Here is a 22,702-nt window from a genome sequence, read left to right as displayed (position 1 = left end):
TCATTGGGAGGAAATGTGCCTGATCGATGGTATCAGTGGGAGGAATTGTGCCCCATTGTTGATGTTATTGGGAGGAATTATGCCCCATTGCTGGTGTCATTAGGAGGAATTATGCCCCATCGTTGATGTCATTGGGAGGAATTATGCCCCATCGTTGATGTCATTGGGAGGAATTATGCCCCATCATTGATGTAATTGGAAGGAATTGTGCCCCATCATTGATGCAATTGGAAGGAATTGTGCCCCATAATTGGTGTCATTGGGAGGAATTGTGCCCCATCCTTGATGTCATTGGGAGGAATTATGCCCCATCATTGGAAGGAATTGTGCCCCTTCATTGATGTCATTGGGAGGAATGGTGCCCCTTCGTTGGTGTCAGTGGGAGGAATTGTGCCCCATAATTGGTGTCTTTGGGATTAATTGTGCCCCATCGTTGATGACATTGGGAGGAATTGTGCCCCATAATTGGTGTCATTTGGAGGAATTGTGCCCCATCATTGGGCTCGTTGGGATTAATTGTGCCCCATCGTTGATGACATGGGGAGGAATTGTGCCCCATAATTGGTGTCATTTGGAGGAATTGTGCCCCATCGTTGGTCTCATTGGGAGGAATTGTGCCCCATCGTTGGTGTCATTGGGAGGAATTGTGCCCTGTCGTTGATGTCATTGGGAGGAATTGTGCCCTGTCATTGATGTCATTGGGAGGAATTATGCCCCATCATTGATGTCATTGGGAGGAATTGTGCCCCATCATTGTTGTCAGTGGGAGGAATTGTGCCCCATAATTGGTGTCTGGTGTTAGGAATAGTGCCCCATTGATGTTGTCAGTGAGAGGAATGGTTTCCCATCATTGGTTTCAGTTGGAGTAGTAGTGCCCCAAGGGCCGGTTAAAGCAAGCAAACAGCCACATCTGGCCCCTTGCCGCAGTTTGGGGACTGCTGTCCTATACTAACACTGCCTTGTTATATATTTGAGCACACGCTCTTATGTACTATTTTTTTGTATCACATCTTTTGTAAATAGGCCTATTTTTGAGATGCAGGGACATCATTTGGCCCACTCATTTGTGAGGACTTCCGTGAGACCGTGATTGATTCTGGAGGCGCCTGCATCCTTTCCATGGAAATATATGAAGATAAACAATTTGACTTTTTCAGATTGCTAGAATATTGTAGGAGTGTCTCATAGACCCTTGCTAGATAGTGAGGTGGGGTGGGGTTTGTTATTGGTAAGTGCCTGTATTCCATTGTTCTATTGTTTCTGTCTGCCTTGGGATCAACCTATTTTGGGATGTATATGTGTATGTATATGTGTATGTGGATTAGCTGCTAAAGGGGAGGGGGGATTGTCCCAAGGTGTATATCTCTTTGTGCATGTCTTTCAATAAACAGTGTCCCACAGTGTATATCTCTTTGTGCATGTCTTTCAATAAACAGTTCTTATTCTGGTTTGCTCCAAAACTGGTACTGCCTAGTTCTTGGGGTAACTATAGCCAGATTCACGGGTCTCGTGTTCCAGAGCTTAGGAAGCAGCTTCTTGGCGGAGATAACCAGTTGGGGCGTCTGGAGTCCGTCACATACTTCACCTGAAACGCGTCAGCTTTTGGAGGATAATTTTTCTACTGATGTTCCACGTATCTTGATGAGCACCCATTGCAAGCTGTGATTGTTTTTTTATTTAATTGTTTATGTTATATTTGCCATTGTCATTTTCTATGGAACTATTGTGTTATGAAATTTATATTTTATATACGATTGCAATAAACGAAAACTTTTTAACCTATTTGGATGATTGGTCGCCTACATAGTCCCACCCACTTAGGGTTTTTTTATTTTTTGCTTTTCTTTCCTCGGAGCACAGAACACTGCACCCCGAACCCTACCACTTGTGATACTAGCAAATCAATATGCGCCATCGGTTTCCGGCTTTTCTTCCCAGCCACTCAGGAAAGGAGGCAGATCTAAAGGAGACCGGGTGAGCTGGGTGGAAGCCACGGCCCTGTGTATCAGGAGAGCCTGGAAAGCTCCATTTGTGGGGTGAGTGCGGACCTGGAGGAGGTTTGTTTGCCACCCCCCAAAAAATGTTCATCACCAGCCGCCACTGATCATATCACTATTATTAGTAGACTATATTATTATTATTAGATTTAAAGGAACAGCACACCATTTATTTATATTCAGAATATACCGAGTGACTGAAATCACAGTGCAGATGCAGCATGATTGGGAAGTGCTCCTTATCTTTCAAGATCAGCATGAAAATACTGTATTAAAAACAGGGGAGGACTGGGCCAGGGGGGGGGGCAATTGCCCCCCGGGCCACTCTGATGCCCCGTAAAAAAAAGGCTGCACCACTTCTGCCACAGACATGCCTAAATGATTCCTGGTGAAGAGAAGTAAAACGTTTCCACTGCTGACCTACTGAGTGCGGGGTGAAAACAAGGACAGAGTGCAGGCCCCTCCTCCCCAGCAAGGATGGTGTAAACTGTTTCTGAACAGAGGCCAGTTTCATGCACCATTGGAGACTCTTCTCCCCCAGCCAGCCAAGATCGAGCTGTCCCAGCTCCCCCAACTGCCCCCTGCTGGCCAGGTCAGGAACAAGTATTTGGCCGATGAGTAGAGAGTACCTGGAGTGGAGCTTCAGCCTGGAATGGGGGTCAGGAGGAGGACAGGAAGAGGGAGAGTGGGAGGGGGGCCGAGTAACTGCACCATGGGCTTCCAGTTTGTTCTTGTCCCCTGAGCCGAAGGTTGCCAACCAGCTCCTCATTAAAAATGTGCTTTATCATCGTTACATGGATACAACAACTTTTTTTTATTTATATTTTATTGGAGTTATTATTTTAGAAGCTATAAACCCAGAATATTTATTAAAGTAGCACATTTATGAAATGATAAGCGTGTCAAAAGCACATTAAATGATTTTTCAGCAAACATTTTGAATTGTGTACTCATTTAATTTTATTTGTACTGATTTATTTTACAAAATTATTTTCATAATTTAAAGTAAAAGTCATCAAATACACATCTATCATAAAAAGGAAAGTTACAATGTTCCCTCTTATGGGAATCCAAAGCAAATTCTAATAAAAGTAAATTTCAAAAACAAATGTTTGTAAACTTTAAACGTTAAAAAGAGAACTATTTTGTCAAACTTTATTAGTAAGTATTTGGTTACAATGGTGGAAGAGGAGGTTGTTCAACATTCAGCATAGAGGTAGAATGTTTCTTTTTGTATATTTTCGGTATGTCATGGTCATCTCTCCTTTGGTGGTGAAATCATGGAGCTCCCAGAATGCACGGGGAACACAGGACTGCCTGGACTATCAACTCCGATACCTAGAAATAAGAAGATCAGGAAGTCATCCACAATTCATTTTGGTTCCTCCATGTGAGATGCTTTCATTCAAACTAATTAATGGGATCTGTTATTGAGACAAGGATGAAGTCTGCCATTGCTGACCATCGGAAAATGCTAGCTGCCTGGTTGTTTCTGGCCTTATTATTTTCTGTCTCGAAATACGTATCCAGCATGCAAAGTCTATGAGAAGTCCTTGAAGTCTATGAGAAGTCCTTGAAGTCTATGAGAAGTCCTTGCCCCTGAGCTGTATGCTAGTTCCATGTCAGAGACTCAGCATTAAAAGCTGAACCCTGGGTATGATTTTTATAGCATAGTTACATTAGTCCAGCTTTACCACGTACAGACCACCCACCGTCATGCTTATTTTTATTACAATCGATGTCTACATTCCTTGTAATAGGAATAAAAGTGATCAAAAAAATTGTTTTTTTTTAAAGGACAGTGTAAAAAAAAAAAAAAATGATAAAAAAAAATAGGAAAAAAAATTAAAGCGCTCCGTCCCCGTTAAAACGCGCGCAGAAGTGAACGCATACACAAGTCATGCCTACATATGTAAACGGTGTTCAAACCACACATGTGAGGTATCGTCGCAATCATTAGAGCGAGAGAAATAATTCTATCCCAAGACCTCCTCTGTAACTCTAAGCTGGTAACCTGTAAAAATTTTCAAAATGTGGGATTTTTAAGCACCAATGTTTGTCGCCATTCCGCGAGCGTGCGCAATTTTGAAGCATGACATGTTGGGTATCTATTTACTCGGCTTAACATTATCTTTCACATTAAAAAAAAATTTGGGTTAACTTCACTGTTTCCTTTTTTTTTAATTCAAAAAGTGTATTTTTTTCCAAACAAATTGCATTTGTAAGACCGCTGTGCAAATACGGTGTGATAAAAAAAATGTTGCAACAATTTCCATTTTATTCTCCAGGGTCTCTGCTACAAAAAATATATATATAATGTTTGGGGATTCTAAGTAATTCTCTAGCAAAAAGTGTCGCCTATGGGATTTTTAAGTACCAATGTTTTTCGCCATTCCATGAGTGTGCGCAATTTTGAAGCATGACACGTTGGGTATCTATTTACTTGGTGTAACATTATTTTTCACATTATAAAAAAATTGGTCTAAGTTTACTATTTTCTAATTTTTTTAATTCAAAAAAGTGTATTTTTTCCAGAAAAAATTGCGTTTGTAGGACCGCTGTGCAAATATGGTGTTATAAAAAAATGTTACAATGATTTCCATTTTATTCTCCATGGTCTCTGTTAAAAATATATATATATATATATATATATATATATATATATATATAATGCTTTGGGGGTTCTAAGTAATTTTCTAGCAAAAAGTGTCTCCTATGGGATTTTTAAAGTACCAATGTTTGTCACCATTCCAGGAGTGTGCACAATTTTGAAGCATGACATGTTGGGTATCTATTTACTCGGCGTAACATTATCTTTCACATTATAAAAAAAAAAATTGGGCTAACTTTACTGTTTTCTTATTTTTTTTTTAATTCAAAAAAGTGTATTTTTCCCCAAAAAATTGCATTTGTAAGACCTCTGTGAAAATAAGGTGTGATAAAAAAATGTTGCAACGATTTTCATTTTATTCTCTAGGGTCTCTGCTAAAAAAAAAAAAATATATATATATATATATATATATATATATATATATATATATATATATATAATATTTGGGGGTTCTAAGTAATTTTCTAGCAAAAAGTGTCACCTATGGGATTTTTTAAGTACAAATGTTTGTCACCATTCCACGAGCGTGCAATTTTGAAGCATGACATGTTGGGTATCTATTTACTCGGCGTAACATTATTTTTCACATTATAACAAAATTGGGCTAACTTTACTGTTTTCTTATTTTTTAATTCAAAAAAGTATATTCTTCCCCAAAAAAATTGCATTTGTAAGACCTCTGTGAAAATATGGTGTGTGATAAAAAAATGTTGCAACGATTTTCATTTTATTCTCTAGGGTCTCTGCTAAAAAAAAAATATATATATATATATATATATATATATATATATATATATATATATAATGTTTGGGGATTCTAAGTAATTCTCTAGCAAAAAGTGTCGCCTATGGGATTTTTGAGTACCAATGTTTGTTGCCATTCCACGAGCATGCGCAATTTTGAAGCATGACATGTTGGGTATCTATTTACTTGGCGTAACATTATTTTTCACATTATAAAAAAAATTGGGCTAACTTTACTGTTTTCTTATTTCTTAATTCAAAAAAGTTTATTTTTTCCAGAAAAAAATTGTGTTTGTAAGACCGCTGTGCAAATATGGTGTGATAAAAAATGTTGCAACAATTTCTATTTTTTTCTCTAGGGTCTCTGCTAAAAAAAATAATAATATATATATAAAATGTTTGGGGGTTCTAAGTAATTTTCTAGCAAAAAAAAAACAAAAAACTGATTTTAACTTGTAAACAACAAGGGTCAGAAAAAGGCCCGGTCCAGAAGTGGTTAAAGTGGAGTTCCACCCTATTTTTATACTTACCTCCATCTTCTCGCTCTGGGTCACCTGAAAAAGAAATGGATAATCGCATATTTTTTTTTTTTTTACTTACCTCGTAGCGAAGAAAATATACTTACCTTACTTCCTTCTTCCTCCTTCCTCGGCCGCGGCCCGTCGTCACTTCCTGGCTCTGCAATGATTCCTGGGAGCTGGACGTCATAGCTCCCAGGAATCATTGCGCCTGCACCGGCCCCGACGTCAGTTCCGGGTCGCGCGCGTCATCCCCTTCTAAACAGCTTCTGGGCATGCCCAGAAGCTGTGGAGGGATGACGCGCGCGACCCGGAAGTGACGTCGGGGCCGGCGCAGAGCATCGTGGGACCAAAGAAGGCGGAAGAAGACGCCGAAGAGGACGCGCTGGCTTCAAGCTGCCCACATCTGAGATGGCAGCGCTGGACAAGACGTTTGCAAGGTAAGTATTTGTCCTAACAGGTAAGTGCAACCCGGGACAGATCAGAGGCTAGCCATTGTGGAATGCACTAGCCCTGACTGTCCCGGGGGTATTAAAAAAAAAAATAAAAAATCCAGGGTGGAACTCCGCTTTAACATAATACAAGTATGCATACCTCATTACCACAATGCTCACTAAACGAAGGGTGCGTAACCAAAGGCCATTGGTATTAAAGCATAACATATCAATCTCCACAGACCATCACGGACTGTGGAAAAGTTTGCATTTCATTTGGAAATCAAGGTCCCAGAGTCTGGAGGAGTAGTGGAGAGGCACAGAATCCAAGTCACATGAGGTCCAGTGTGAAGTTTCCACAGTCAGTGATGATTTGGGGAGCCGTGTCATCTGCTGGTGTTGGTCCTCTGTGTCTTATCAGGTCCAAAGTCAGTGCAGCCCTCTAGCAGGAAATTCTAGAGCACTTCATGCTTCCCTCTGCTGACCAGCTTTATGAAAATTTAATTTTCCTTTTCAATTATTTTTCATTAAAATTGAAACAATGTACATACATGGTCATGAGTTAAATATGCTGCACTGCCATGTCAAAATACAGGTAAGTAGTAATATTAATACGCTGAGTGCAACTAACAATGAAATTCCATGTAGTGAGATTTTAAGATGCTGATTTTGAATTCCAGCAGGACTTGGCACCGCCCACACTGCCAAAACTACCAATTAGGGATCAACCGATTATCGGCAAAGTTGATATATTGAGGGCCGATATGCACTTTCCCCGATATATTGGAAAGTGCTGTACCGGAGTGATGCCTGCAGCAAGAGGCATCACCCCGGTACCGGCGTCCATAGCCCATGGTCAACTGTCTTGTAATGACAACCGATGTGGCTGAAAAGCCAATCGGCTGTCATTACAAGGAGCTGGAGGGGACGTCCCCCCCCTCCCTCCCTTCCACCTCCTTCTGCGGCTTGCCTGGGTCTCCCGTCAGCAGCAGAACTGCAGCCGCTCAGCACTGGACTCGGTAAATGGCGGCTATCACTGTAGTTTGAATGTGGTAAGTGTATTTTATTTCTAAAAAAGGACATATTGTGGCATACACACATACACTTTAATATATATGTATATCTGCAATATCAAATTTTAAGTTTTGTATTTAAAGATTGTGAGATATTTTATGTAATTGTTCTTTTGAGTGTTGCAAAGTATAAAATCTTGTTTGATTGTATGCTATTAAGTTAAATGGGAGGGCAACACTTCAACACTCCTTTGAGTGCCCAGTGTGTCTCCACTCTTACATATACCTGAAAGATAAGTGCAGCCACCCTCCATCACACCTGAGATACCACAATATGGCAAGTTTAAAAGCCTGCTTGGTGCACTGGAGCAGTTCCTGACCAAAGGGCTCCTGATGGTCCCTGCCATTGCTTCAAGGTCCTGTTTTTTATATTCTGACTTCTACTATGGTTACCTCTTCAGCTTGTCCTCGGTTTCCTATAATATGACTCTGCCTGTATGTTACCTGCCCCATCCTGTGAGATGACCCCAATATATCTGCTGCTAGCACTGGATGTCTGCCTGTCAAGTAAGACTCTGTTTGCCCGATACCTGATCAACCTTCTGTCTGTACCATGACCTCTACTCTGACCTTGTAACTATTTAATGACCTCCTGCCCTGATCCTTGTCTGTTCATAAATTTCTCCCATAAGCTGTTGCCAATGGGGAAAATCAGATCCCCAACCAGGGGAGGACTGGGCCAGGGGGCGGGGGCGGGCAATTGCCCCCAGGACTGCTCTGATGACCCGTAAAAAGGCTGCACTGCTTCTGCCACAGACATGCCAAAAGGATTCCTGGTGAAGAGAAGTAAAAAGTCCCTGCCGCTGACCTACTGAATGCAGGTTGAAGACAAGGACAAAGCGCAGGCCCCCCCCCCCACCCAGCATGGATGGTGAAAACTGTGTCTGAGCAGAGGCTGGTTCCATGCCCTACTGGAGACCAGTGGCGGCCTGCCCATTGGGGGTGCAGGGGCGCCGCCCCCCCCTATCCATGTGCCCGGCCCCCTAATCTACATGCAGTGCACCGGACGCATGGATTCCAATGTTTTTTTTTTTTAAGCACGTGATTAGATCCAGAGGCTCTAATAGGCTTCAAAAAAGGGTGGGCTCGGGGCGCAGAGCACAGCGCCCCGAGCCCACCCAGTTGTGTGACAATAGTGGATGAATATTCGCTATTGTCACATGGATCCTCCTCCTGGCCAATCAGGAAGCAGGTACTGAGACCTGTTTCCCGACTGGCCAAGGTGGAGGAGGAGGGAGGAAATGCAAGAGACTGAGAAGAAGCTGCCGCCGCCGCTACTGCCTGCCTGCCCGCCCTCCACATGGTGAGTGATCCGGTGAGCCGGCGACCCAGGGGGGTGGGGTATGGTGTGCAGGCTGGTGTGGTCTGCGGGGGGGAATGATGTGGTCCGTCTGCCACCCCCCCAGGCCCATGGAGCACCAGCCGCCACTGCTGGAGACTCTTCTGCCCTGGTGAACCCCAACCGAGCTGTCCCAGCTCCCACAACCTCTCCTTGCTGGCCAGGTCGGGAACCCAGATTTAGCTGGTAAGTAGAGAGTATCTGGAGCAGGGCTTCAGCCTAGAATGGGGTCAGGAGGAGGATTGGGAGAGTGGGAGGGGGGGTGAGGGAAAGTGAGAGAGGGCCAAGTCGTTGCACCATGGGCCTCTGGTTTGTACTTGCCCCCTGGGCTGAAAGTTGCCAGTCTGCCCCTGTCCCCAACTCTTTCACTTTAGATTGGATTCATAGGAAACTGATAAAGCATAACACAACATTGTTGACTCACATCGGTGGTATCACGCATCTCCCAACCTTTCCAAAAGGTGTACAGCACCAGACCATAACCCATCGTCTTCAAGACCAATTGATTCTAAATTAAATTAAACACAGTTATTTAAATAACATATGGAACAAAGGAAAAAAAATATTATGATTGTACACAAATGGGGGACTAGGAATTGACTTACCATTTGGGATTGGCGCCTATTATTATGAGGGAGGCTTAAACTGGCCAGAAGCCATGAGGCCGGAAGTACAGCCTAGAGAAACAAAAACAAGGGCAAAAAATTATAATACAAATCATTCTATTTTAATTAACCACTTGCCGACCAGTCACATTGACTGTACTGCGGCAAAGTGGCTCGTTCCCATCCAGCCACGTAGACCTACGTCGCTGGACTCCTCCCCTTGTGGGCGGCGCGCACGCACCGCTGGAGCCTCGCTCCCGCTGTATTCAGTCACAGCGGGAGTCGGGCCAGGGGAGGAGCGGCGGTGATCACCGCCGCTCTTTCCCGATCGTCGGGGAATCGAGTCTGGAGATCCGCCCGCTTGCGTAAACAAAGTGGGCGGATCTCCTAAGTGACAGACAGGGTCAGATTGCAGGGTTCAGCGTAGCTGAACCTGCGATCTGTCCCTGTGTCACTCAGTCCCCTCCCCCCACACACATTAGTAAGCACCAGGCATGCATTAACCCCTCCCTCTCCAATAAAATTAACCCCTTCCCTGCCAGTGTCATTTTTACAGTAACAGTGCATATATATAGCACTGATTACTACAGTAATGTCACTGGTACCCCCAAAAGTGTCAAAAATGTCAGTCAAGGGTCTGATCTGTCCGCCGCAATGTTGCAGTCCCGCCGCCATTACTCGTTAAAAAAAAAATGACAGAAATCTTTCCCTTAGTTGCGCAAACTAATCAAAATACGCTTATTGTGATTTTTTTTTTACCAAACATAGGTAGCAGAAAACAAATTGGCCAAAAATTTTAAAAAATTTTGATTTTTACATTTTTTTGGGGGAATTTCATATAATAAAATGTGAAAAATATTGTTATTTTTTCAAAATTTACGCTCTTTTTTTGTTTATAGCGCAAAAAGTAAAAATCGCACAGGTGATCAAATACCACCAAAAGAAAGCTCTGTTTGTGGGAAAAAAGGGCGTAAATTTCGGGTACGGCGTCGCACGGCTGCGCAATTTTCAGTTAAAGTCGCACAGCGCCGAATCGCAAAAAGTGGCCCAGACGTAAGACAGCAAAATGCTCTAGTGGTAAAGTGGTTAAGGGGGGAAATCTTCCGGTCCAGAAGTGGTTAAAGACTTTTTGAATGATGACACTTTAGGACTGATCGGTGATCGTGTTATCTTGGGTATCGCAGAGTTAAGTACCTGAGAAGGACATACAGAAAATATTCAACTTAAACTTACATTAGAAATGCTGCGTCTGTAGTAAAAGTTGTACAAACTGACCAGAGTCTCGATCCAGGAAAACATGGAATGAATCTGGGGATTCTAGAATAGAGTTACATTTGTATTAATATTTTGACTAAACAACACCAGACACAAATACACAATTACAAAATGTAACTTTTAAGAGATGAAAGGATGGATGTATGGATGTCTGTCACACTCAACTCATTCTCAATCCAGCATTGGGTCTTCTCTTTGACACGTCTTCAATGGCACTTCTGGGTTACACCCGAAGTGCCATCACCAGGGCAGCCATCAGAAATTTTACGCCTGGGCCCCTCCAGGCCTGACAACCAATATTCCCCAGGGCCTGCCCTCTGGCCATCCCACCGAGTCCTTCAGTGCACACACTTTTATTTACTCTTACAACTTAATATATGAAAATGAATCCAATCCAGCAAAGATAAAGCCCCAAATATTCAGCAAAGAAACATCCCAATCCAGCAAAGACATGGCCTCAAATATTCAGCAAAGAAACATCCCAATCCAGCAAAGACATGGCCTCAAATATTCAGCAAAGAGAAAGCCCAATCCAGCAAAGAGACATCCCTTCGGCTGCATCGGCTTACTCTGCGGCTGCCCTGCTTTAGCAATTGCTTGTTCCTACAACAGCAACAACTCAATCTCATTAGTTGGATTCCCAGGCCCCCAATATGTGTATGGACTGCCCCCCCCCCCCCATGGCAGCCCTGGCTATCATCACAGCCAATCAGCTCTCACAGGTAAGTGGAGCATTTCTCCACATTCAAGCAACACTTTGCTACTCGTAGGTTGAGCCTCCAGCATTCCCTGTGTTTCCCGTGACTCTGACACCAGTGCACTCCACTGAACCCTGCACACCTGTGCTATTAGAAACCCCTGAACTCCAGTGACCCACGTGTCTCAAGTGGCCCTAGTGCTTCAAAGGTCTCTCCAGTCATCCAGTGCTTTCAGGGACCCCTGCATTCCTGTGCCTCCAGAGACCCCTGCACTCCAGTGACCCAAGTATCTCCTGTGCCACTTGCATCCTGGTAACCTCAATGTCTCCAGTAACCTCAGTGCACCAGTGCCTTTTGTGACACCTGTACTCCTGTGCTTTCAGAGACCCCCGCACTCTAATTACTGAAGAGTCTTCAGTGCCACTTGCACTCTGGTGACCTCAGTGCACCAGTGTCTTTGGAGAGACCCCTGCACTCCTGTTCTTCCATAGACCCCCCACACTCCAGTTACTTAAGTGTCTCCAGTGCCACTTGCACCCTGGTAACCTCAATGTCTCCAGTAACCTCAGTGCACCAGTGCCTTTAGTCACACCTGCACTCCTGTGCTTCCAGAGACCCCACACTTTAATTACTGAAGTGTCTTCAGTGCCACTTGCACTCTGGTGACCCCAGTGTCTCCGGTAACCTCAGTTCACCAGTGGCTTTAGGGACCCCTGCACTCCTGTGCTTCCAGAGACCCCCACACTCCAGTTACTGAAGTGTCTCCAGTGCCCCTAGAACTTCGGTGACCCCAGTGTCTCCAGTGACCCCAGTGCTTCTGTGTCTTCAGGGACTATTGCACTCCTGTGCCTCCAGAGACCCCTGCACTCCAATGACCAAGTATCTCCAGTGCCCCTAGTACTCTGGTGACCTTAGTGACCCCAGCACTCCAGTGACTTGTGCCTCCAGATAACCCAGCACTCTTGTGCCTCCAGCAACCTCTGTGTCTCCTGAGCCCACTGAGTGCCCAATGAACCTTGTATTATGGAGGCAGAAATCATCCATCTTATACAGGGTCAATATATGAAGAAACTATGACTAAAATGTAAAAAGGAACTTGGAAGGAACAGGTAGAGATAGACACAGTCACTGTGAAACGTGTTAATTCCAGGAACAGTTCCATGTAGGAGGTTGTATTTTTATATCGGCCAACTGGGTTCTTCACTTTCTTAGCAATAAGGTATTCAACCATTTTTAAGAGTAAATTAAGGAAAACTCTTGTGATATCCTGTCCATCTATTAAAAAATATATGCTGCAGCACTTAATGATATGTCTATCTGCATTTACAGCTTTCTCTTAGCCCCCCTGCCAAGTCCTACAAATACCTATTGATCTTGTAGTGAAATTTACCCAATGCGGCTTTCTGGAGTGGCAACAATGCTGCACTGCTTCTGAATTCACAGTGTGGTTTTCACTCTCCTAAATGCTGTGCCTGCTTGCACTAAAGTGAGAGTTACAGGGATGTGACTATCAGCATTGTCACTGCTTTCTCACAAGCCTATAGCTTGATAATCACCACCTGGCCACACCTAGATCTGTCCACTGCTTTCTGGATTGACAGCACTGCCACTGTTGCTGAAACCATCCTACTTGTATGCTTCAGTGTCTGGAAGAGGGAACAAGCAAAACACTAATGAAGGAGGATTTGGCTCTGTCACGGAAGGTAAAGGAAGTTTTTTGATCACTTTACGAGGCTCGTGCATTACATTAACTTGGTTAGGAACTTGATTAAACTGTCATGAAGGAGCATAGTTATACCGTAAAAAGACATCATTGCATACTTACAAACCAAAATGGTTGTGATGGCCTCCTGAAATAAGCCCTGGCGACCCCAAATGTCCAAAAGCTAGCAAGAAACCACTGTGTGTGAAAAAAGAAAAAAAAATATTAACACACAATAATTAGAACAATTCAGAAGTCACCTAATTGTCTGTACAATAAGAGGTGTACAGGAGAACCCTAGGGTGTGGGGTGGCAGTAATCAAGGAAGGGGGCAGAAATGACTAAAGACTTTGCAAAACCTTTAAGTGTTCAGGGGTCTTTAAAACTGGATATAGACATTGGTGAGGGCAAAACTGGCACAAATATCGCAATAGAGAAAAGACAAGGTAGATGGTGGGGGACACACTGAGGAGCTTCAGATACAATATACACTATAGCCTCGTTTCCACTGAGCGGTATGGTTCGGTTCGGTTCGGTACGGTACGGTACACAATTTTTTCCATTTCCATTGTCAAAAGTTGTGAATGGTACCCTAATTCCGAACCGTACTGTACCACTTTTTTGGGACCCTTTTGTTGGGGTACCAAGCACATTAGTACCGTACCAACAGGGTGGAGCTACACTGTTGAAGTACTGTTGGCAGTGAAAACACAAGCTTGATCAAGGTGTACCGTTCCGAACCGTACTGAACCGAACCGTACTGCTCAGTGGAAACGAGGCATAAATTACCAAAAGTATTGGAACGCCTGGCTTTACAAGCACATATACTGTAGTTTAATGGCATCCCAGTCTCAGTTTGTAGGGTTCAATATTGAGTTGGCCCACCCTTTGCAGCTATAACAGCTTCAACTCTTCTAGGAAGGTTGCCCACAAGGTTTTGGAGTGTGTCTATGGGAATGTTTAACTATTCTTCCAGAAGCGCATTTGTGAGGTGGAAGAGTAGGCCTGGCTTGCAGTCTCCATTCTAATTCATCCCAAAGGTGATCTATCGGGTAGAGGTTAGGACTCTGTGCAGGCCAGTCAAGTTCCTCCACCCTAAACTCATCCATGTCTTTATGGACTTTGCTTTGTGCACTGGTGTGCAGTCATGTTGGAGCACAAAGGGGCCATCCCCAAACTCTTCCCACAAAGGTGGGAGCATAAAATTTTCCAAAATGTCTTGGTATGCTGACGCCTTAAGAGCTCCCTTCACTAGAACTAAGGGGCCAAACCCAACCCCTGAAAAACAACCCATACCATAATCCCCCCTCCACATAGGTTGAACTGGATGGACTATAGGTTGAACTGGATGGACTGATGTCTTTTTTCAACCTCACTAACTATGTAACTATGTAACCAAATTGCACAAAGCAAGGTCCAAAAAGACCTGGATGAGCGAGTTTGGGGTGGAGGAACATGACTGGCCTTCACAGAGTCCTGACCTCAACCCGATAGAACACCTATGGGATGAATGAGAGCAGAGGCTGCGAGCCAGGCCTTATCTTCCATCAGTACCTGACCTTTACAAATGCGCTTCTGGAAGAATGGTTAAACATTCCCATAGACACACTCCTAAACCTTGTGGACAAGCTTCCCAGAAGAGTTAAAGCTGTTAAAGCTAAGACTGGGATGCCATTAAAGTGCATGTGCTTGCAAAAGCAGGTGTCCCAATACTTTTGGTAATATAGTGTACATTCTCATTAGGCTATTGGCTCATGCACAGATCCCCGTGAATTAATAATAAATGAGTAACACTTGGCAAGTAGTCTACAACCATCTGAGCTCCTACCTCACTGAAAACAACCTTCTCGGTCCCTTATAGTCTGGCATTCGCTTGCAGCACTCCACAGAACCTGCCATACTAAGACTCACTATTGATTTACTAAATGCTAAAACCAACTACTACTCTACACTCTTACTCCTAGACCTTTCTGTGATCTTTGATACTCTTGACCACCCACTCCTTCTCAATAAACTCCACTTCCTTGGCCTGCAAGATTCTGCTCTTTTCTGATTCTCTTCCTATCTAATACAGCTCTCTCTCAGTGTTCCCTTTAACTCCATCTCCTCCTTTCAACTTCCTCTTTCTGTAGGGGTCCCCAAGGCTCTGTTCTTGGACCCCTTCTCTTCTCTATATACACCTCCTCCCTTGGTCACTTGAGAATCTCCCATGGATTCCAATAGCATCTCTACACTGATGACACCCAAATCTTTCTCTTTTCTCCTCTCCTTACTCCTTCAGGCACCTCTCGCATTACTAACTGACTAACTGACATATCAGCATGTATGTCACACCACTACCTCAAACTCAATCTTTCTAAAACCAAGCTCGTAATATTCCACCCTGCCCATGCCCCTTCCCCTGACTTCTCCGTCTAGATCAACAATAAACCTATCCTCACTCCAGGATAATAGATGAAATCATAGACTCTGAGCTGTCCTTTTGGCCCCAAATCCAATCACCGTCAAAAGCTTGTAGACTTCACCTCCGTAATATCTCGAAAAATTGCCCCTTTTTAACTATTGAAACCACCAAACTACTCATTCACTCCCTTGCTATCTTTCACCTTGATTATTGCAACTCTCTACTCATAGACCTACATCTCCATAGGCTATCCCCTCTTCACTCTATATATTATGAATGCTACTGCCAGCCTTATCCACCTTACCAACCACTCAATGTCTGCCACCCCTCTCTGCTAATTCCTCCACTAGCCTCCGCTCAGTGTCCACCACCCCTCTCTGCTAATCCCTCCAATAGCCTCCGCTCAGTGTCCACCACCTCTCTCTGCTAATCCCTCCAATAGCCTCTGCTCAGTGTCCACCACCTCTCTCTGCCAATCCCTCCACTAGCCTCCGCTCAGTGTCCACCACCCCTCTCTGCTAATCCCTCCACTAGCCTCCGCTCAGTGTCCACCACCCCTCTCTGCTAATCCCTCCACTAGCCTCCGCTCAGTGTCCACCACCTCTCTCTGCCAATCCCTCCACTAGCCTCCGCTCAGTGTCCACCACCTCTCTATGCCAATCCCTCCACTAGCCTCCACTCAGTGTCCACCACCTCTCTCTGCCAATCCCTCCACTAGCCTCCGCTCAGTGTCCACCACCCCTCTCTGCTAATCCCTCCACTAGCCTCCGCTCAGTGTCCACCACCTCTCTCTGCCAATCCCTCCACTAGCCTCCGCTCAGTGTCCACCACCCCTCTCTGCTAATCCCTCCACTAGCCTCCGCTCAGTGTCCACCACCCCTCTCTGCTAATCCCTCCACTAGCCTCCGCTCAGTGTCCACCACCCCTCTCTGCTAATCCCTCCACTAGCCTCCGCTCAATGTCCACCACCTCTCTCTGCCAATCCCTCTACTAGTCTCCACTCAGTGTCCACCACCTCTCTCTGCTAATCCCTCCACTAGCCTCCGCTCAATGTCTACCACCTCTCTCTGCCAATCCCTCTACTAGTCTCCGCTCAATGTCCACCACCCCTCTCTGCTAATCCCTCCACTAGCCTCCGCTCAATGTCTACCACCTCTCTCTGCCAATCCCTCTACTAGTCTCCGCTCAGTGTCAACCACCTCTCTCTGCCAATCCCTCCACTAGCCTCCGCTCAGTGTCCACCACCCCTCTCTGCTAATCCCTTCACTAGCCTCCGCTCAGTGTTCACCACCCCTCTCTGCTAATCCTTCCACTAGCCTCCACTCAGTGTCCACCACCTCTCTCTGTCAATCCCTTAACTGACTTCTGATTGCCCAGAAAATTAAATTCAACATACTAATAACAATATACACGGCCATTCACAAATCTCCCCCAAGCTGCATCATCAATCTTGTCTTCAAATATCACCCCAAACCATCTTCTTTGTTCCTCCAAAAACCTCCTGCTCTTTATCTCTCTTGTCCCCACCTCTCATGCTCACCTTCAGGACTTCTCCAGAGCCTCTCCCATCTTCTGGAACTCTCAACCTTAATCTGCCTGGCAATCTCCTATGCTAGCCACCTTTAGGTGATCCCTACAAACGTATCTCTTCAGCCAGACCTAACCTGCCTCCAACTAACAACTGAAATTTTAAATTTTTTTATCAGCTCATCCCTCACAATTATTAGCTTATGTGCTATTAGATTGTAAGCTTTTTATGAGCAGGACCCTCCTAACCATCTTGTATTGTAACTATACTGTCTGCCCTTATATTGTAAAAAAACTGCACAAACTCCTTACATAAAGAAAATTGCCGTAAGATATGAGCCGCACCCCTGTATGCTGCAAACACAATATAGAAAAATATCAGAATACTACCTACACAGTGTTCTGATTTTTAACATATGTGTTTATTATATATATATATGTGTGTCTTTTAGGCATGGTTTATGCCTTTTTATTGATTGATACTTAATAAAATGCAATTTTAATAATTACTGTGTGGCGTTTAAGTCTTCTGACCACCTCACCTGAGCCTCTAAAGCCCCACTTTTTTTCTATATTGTGTTTGCTGCACAAACTCCTGGTGCTATATACAGTATCTCGCAAAAGTGAGTACACCCCTCACATTTTTGTAAATATTTTATTCTATCTTTTCATGTGACAACACTGAAGAAATGACACTTTGCTACAATGTAAAGTAGTGAGTGTACAGCTTGTATAACAGTGTAAATTTGTTGTCCCCTCAAAATAACTCAACACACAGCCATTAATGTCTAAACAGCTAGCCACAAAAGTGAGTACACCCCTAAGTGATAATGTCCAAATTGGGCCCAAAGTGTCAATATTTTGTGTGGCCACCATTATTCACCAGCACTGCCTTAACCCTCTTGGGCATGGAGTTCACCAGAGCTTCACAGGTTGCCACTGGAGTCCTCTTCCACTCCTCCATGATGACATCCCGGAGCTGGTGGAGATTAGAGACCTTGCGCTCCTCCTACTTCTGTTTGAGGATCCCCACAGATGCTCAATAGGGTTTAGGTCTGGAGACATGCTTGGCCAGTCCATCACCTTTACCCTCAGCTTCTTTAGCAAGGCAGTGGTTGTCTTGGAGGTGTGTTTGGGGTCGTTATGTTGGAATACTGCCCCGGAGGCCAGTCTCTGAAGGGAGGGGATCATGCTCTGCTTCAGTATGTCACAGTACATGCTGGCATTCATGGTTCCCTCAATGAACTGTAGCTCCCCAGTGCCGGAAGCACTCATGCAGCCCCAGACCATGACACTCCCACCACCGTGCTTGACTGTAGACAAGACACACTTGTCTTTGTACTCCTCACCTGGTTGCCACCACACACACTTGACACCATCTGAACCAAATAAGTTTATCTTGGTCTCATCAGACCACAGGAGATGGTTCCAGTAATCCATGTCCTTAGTCTGCTTGTCTTCAGCAAACTGTTTGCCGGCTTTCTTGTGCAACATCCTTAGAAGACACTTCCTTCTCGGACGACAGCCATGCAGACCAATTTGATGCAGTGTGCGGCGTATGGACTGAGCACTGACAGGCTGACCCCCCACCCCTTCAACCTCTGCAGCAATGCTGGCAGCACTCATACGTCTATTTCCCAAAGACAACCTCTGGATATGACGCTGAGCACATGCACTAAACTTCTTTGGTCGACCATGGTGAGGCCTGTTCTGAGTGGAACCTGTCCTGTTAAACCGCTGTATGGTCTTGGCCACCGTGCTGCAGCTCAGTTTCAGGGTCTTGGCAATCTTCTTATAGCCTAGGCCATATTTATGTAGAGCAACAATTCTTTTTTTCAGATCCTCAGAGAGTTCTTTGCCATGAGGTGCCATGTTGAACTTCCAGTGACCAGTATGAGAGAGTGAGAGCGATAACACCAAATTTAACACACCTGCTCCCCATTCACACCTGAGACCTTGTAACACTAATGAGAGACATGACACCGGGGAGGGAAAATGGCTAATAGGGCCCAATTTGGACATTGTCACTTAGGGGTGTACTCACTTTTGTTGCCAGCGGTTTAGACATTAATGGCTGTGTGTTGAGTTATTTTGAGGGGACAGCAAATTTACACTGTTAAAATAGCTAATTGGGCCCAATTTGGACATTTTCACATAGGGGTGTACTCACTTTTGTTGTGTATGTGTGTGTCTGTATATGTGTGTATGTGTGTGTGGGTCTGTGTGCCTCTGTGTGTCTATGTAAATCCAGGAAGTGAAACAGGCAGCAGCTTCAGCTGCCCACGGTTAAAATGGCTGCAGCCAGGCTTAGTGGAGGGAGATTTGTGCAGCATACTTGGCAAGTACAGAATCACAGTATATATAAAATAAAATGCAAAGTGGTTGGAGGGAATGCTTCTTTAACGTTGTGTGACTTTCAATGTCAAGTTTTTATATACAAAAAAACTGATGGATTTTAAGGCCAAGATGGGCCTAAGCACTACCAAAAAATTATTTTTTTTACTGGACTGATCATTTTTTTTAACCTCAGTGTATGTGACTTTTTTTTTTTTCAATGTTCCTAATAGAGAGTGAGAAGGAGGAGATGAAATTCTTTGTGCATGGAGGACAACAATGCAACATAAAATTGTTGATGGCCATAGATTGCGATGTGACAAACTAAAAATGATTTGACTGATCTTTATATAAAGGTTTATATGATGTATTTCCTCTTTTTGATGCAGTTATAGCTGAATTCTCTAATTTTCATGGCTACCATAGAAGACACATACAGAGAACTAAGTCCTACTTACATTTCTACCATCCGGTGAGCGATACGTTTCTCGGAACATAATCCCTGATAAAGCCAAAACCAGCAGAAGGTGTACCTATTGGTCCAACACAACAAAGTCACCTGAATGCACTTGGAACACCATATAAAGACGACTGCACAGTGAAATTAGGAAATAGAATACATACAGATACATACAGGCTTTACATCCCAGAGTACATATAGCTTCCTGGGATTCAGTATACCTCATAATGGATGCAACTTTTAACCACTTTGCCACTGCTCACTAGAGCTCTACTGCGGCAAAGTGGCTCTTGTAGGTCTGACGACGTAGACCTACGTCGTCAGACACTCCCCCTCCCACTCACTCCCACTGTATTCAGTCACAGCGGGAGTCGGGCCAGGGGAGGAGAGGCGGTGATCGCCGCTGCTCTTCCCCGATCGTCGGGGAATCGAGTGTGGAGATCCGCCCGCTTGTGTAAACAAAGCGGGCGGATCTCCTAAGTGACAGACAGTGACAGATTGCAGGGTTCAGCATAGCTGAACCTTCGATCTGTCCCTGTGTCACTCAGTCACCTCCCCCCACACACGTCAGTAAGCACCAGGCATACATTAACCCCTCCCTCTCCAATAAAATTAACCCCTTCCCTGCCAGTGTCATTTTTACAGTAACAGTGCATATTTATAGCACTGATTACTGCAGTAATGTCACTGGTACCCCCAAAAGTGTCAAAAATGTCAGTCAAGGGTCCAATCTGTCCGCCGCAATGTCGCAGTCCCGCAAAAAAAAATCGCAGATCGCCGCCATTACTCGTTAAAAAAAAAAAACCAAAAATGACAAATCTTTCCCTTAGTTAGTAAACGCATTAACTTTTGCGCAAACCAATCAAAATACGCTTATTGCGATTTTTTTTACCAAACATATGAAGCAGAAAACAAATTGGCCTAAAATGTTAAAAAATTTAGATTTTTACATTTTTTGGGGGGGAATTTCATATAAAAAAATGTAAAAAATATTGTTATTTTTTCAAAATTGTCGCTCTTTTTTTGTTTATAGCGCAAAAAGTAAAAATCGCACAGGTGATCAAATACCATCAAAAGAAAGCTCTGTTTGTGGGAAAAAAAAGGATGTAAATTTTGTTTGGGTACGGTGTTGCATGACCACACAATTGTCAGTTAAAGTCGCACAGTGCTGAATCGCAAAAAGTGGCCTGGACGTAAGACAGCAAAATCCTCCGGTGGTAAAGTGGTTAAAATATCATCCTTAGCAAATTATTGAACTCACACTGCTTGCAAAAGAATTTCAATTTTACATCAGGTGATGACACAAAGGTAAATTATTGGATCTCTTGGTACCATAGCTGCCTTTTAGCTGCAAGCATACTTCTATGGGTCTTGCATACATCTGGGTACTGGGATAGATTTGCAGAAGAAGCTTTTTGAAAGGAAGCATTCACATCAAACCTTAAAAGGTTTTTAGATTTAGCCAGGGCTTTTTTTCAGCTGGAACGCGGGGGAACGCAGTTCCGGCACCTCCACCACCTCCAGCAATGTATGTAATAGCAAGGGGTGTTGGGTTGTGCTGAAGGGTCCATGGCTGCTGGGGGATCTATTGTTCCTGAAGATCTAATTTCACATTGCAGTCTATTGTTGCTGGGGAGGTCTATTATTGTTGCAGTGGGGATATATTGTTGCTGGGGGGAGGGGGCTTATGTTAATGGGGCGGGGGGGGGCTCAATTGTTACTGGAAGAGGTTTACTGTTAAGGGATGGGTCTATTGTTGCTGGTTGCTGGGGGATTTATTGTTGCTGGGGGGCATCTATATTTGCACAGCAGTCTATTGTTGCTGAGGAGCTCTATTGTTGATGGTGGGGGATCTATTGTTGCTTGTTGAGCTTGTGTTGTTGGAGGGTCAATTGTTGCTGAAAGGGGTCCACTGTTGAGGGAGAGGTCTATTGTTTCTGGCTGCTGGAGTGTCTACTGATGCTGGGCTGGCTGCTGGGCAATCTGCTTTTGCTGTCAGGATCTATTGTTGTTGGGGGTGTATTGTTGCTGGGAAGGGTCTATTGTTGCTAGCTGTGGGGGATCTGCTTTACTGCTTTTCTTTTTGTTCTTAACAAATTCCATATAAATTATTTAGCACCACAAAATAATATCTGGTTCTGTATTCTCTAAAAGGGGCACTTCCGGGAGGTGGATAGGGGGTGGAGCCAAGGGATGGTGCTCGTAGGTGGGTAGGGGACGGAGACAAGAAGTGACTCAAAAGAGGTGAGTTCCTGCACCTATTCTCTGAGAAAAAAAGCCCTGGATTTAGCTTACTAAGCTCTTGTGCAACTCCACTTATAAAATGCACAGTCTATTAGTAAATCAACCCTATCATCTCTTTCAGGAGTCTAAGCATAGTTGCCAACCATCTGTATTTTCATAGACAGTTTGTAAAGAAAATACAATTTTTTCCCATCTGAATAAGTCTGTGGTTGGGACAAACTGTCCTTAAAAGTACCTTGGCTGTTGGCTGGCTCATTCTTGTAGTCTCTAGCACAGAGACACCCCCACCGCCACTATCTGTCGCAGTCAAGTTTATTGGTTGCAAGGATTACCTGTCATCCTTACAACCAAGGAAGTGCCTGCCCCAGGCCCCAGCATTCAGCGGAGGAGGGAACTTCTTTCCCCAAAGTACAGACCTGCCCTACCTCATAGTGCTCCACCTCCTGCTGAGAAGTGGAGTCTGAATGGCGGGGGACACTGAAGAAAGGGGATGGGGGGATACTGAGGTATGAGGGAGGGGGGGAACTGATATAAGGAGAGAGAGGAGACACTGATGTAAAGGAGAGTGCTTGGCAATGTGATGTAAGGGGGGAATCTGTGGACTCTGATGTAAAGGGGAACTCTAATGTAAGAGGGGGAATCTGCAAATTCTGATGTAAAGGGAGACTCTGTAGAATGCTAGGGACTCTGATGTAATGGGGAACTCTGTAAACTGTGATGTAAGGGCAGACCAGGGG

At 44.3% G+C, this 22,702-nt stretch overlaps 1 protein-coding gene across 1 annotated transcript in view; it reads right to left on the bottom strand.

The window, feature by feature from the left end:
• Window positions 1-3,275: 3,275 nt before the first annotated feature.
• LOC309558404 (uncharacterized protein) overlaps window positions 3,276-22,702 on the bottom strand; it is a gene marked incomplete at its 3' end in the record, with an annotated part of 48,772 nt that continues 29,345 nt past the window's right edge. Inside the window, exons 5-10 of the mRNA XM_082261478.1 lie at window positions 19,720-19,794; window positions 13,120-13,194; window positions 10,555-10,638; window positions 9,322-9,393; window positions 9,141-9,224; window positions 3,276-3,335 (exon numbers count right to left, since the gene is read on the bottom strand). Coding sequence (XP_082117604.1) covers window positions 3,276-3,335; window positions 9,141-9,224; window positions 9,322-9,393; window positions 10,555-10,638; window positions 13,120-13,194; window positions 19,720-19,794 — 450 coding nt within the window. The remainder of the gene's footprint in view (window positions 3,336-9,140; window positions 9,225-9,321; window positions 9,394-10,554; window positions 10,639-13,119; window positions 13,195-19,719; window positions 19,795-22,702) is intronic.

Source organism: Pelophylax lessonae (genome assembly GCF_965119305.1).
Source record: "Pelophylax lessonae genome assembly, chromosome: 6".
Classification (NCBI taxonomy): domain Eukaryota; kingdom Metazoa; phylum Chordata; class Amphibia; order Anura; family Ranidae; genus Pelophylax; species Pelophylax lessonae.
This window is presented reverse-complemented; position numbering and strand designations above follow the sequence as displayed.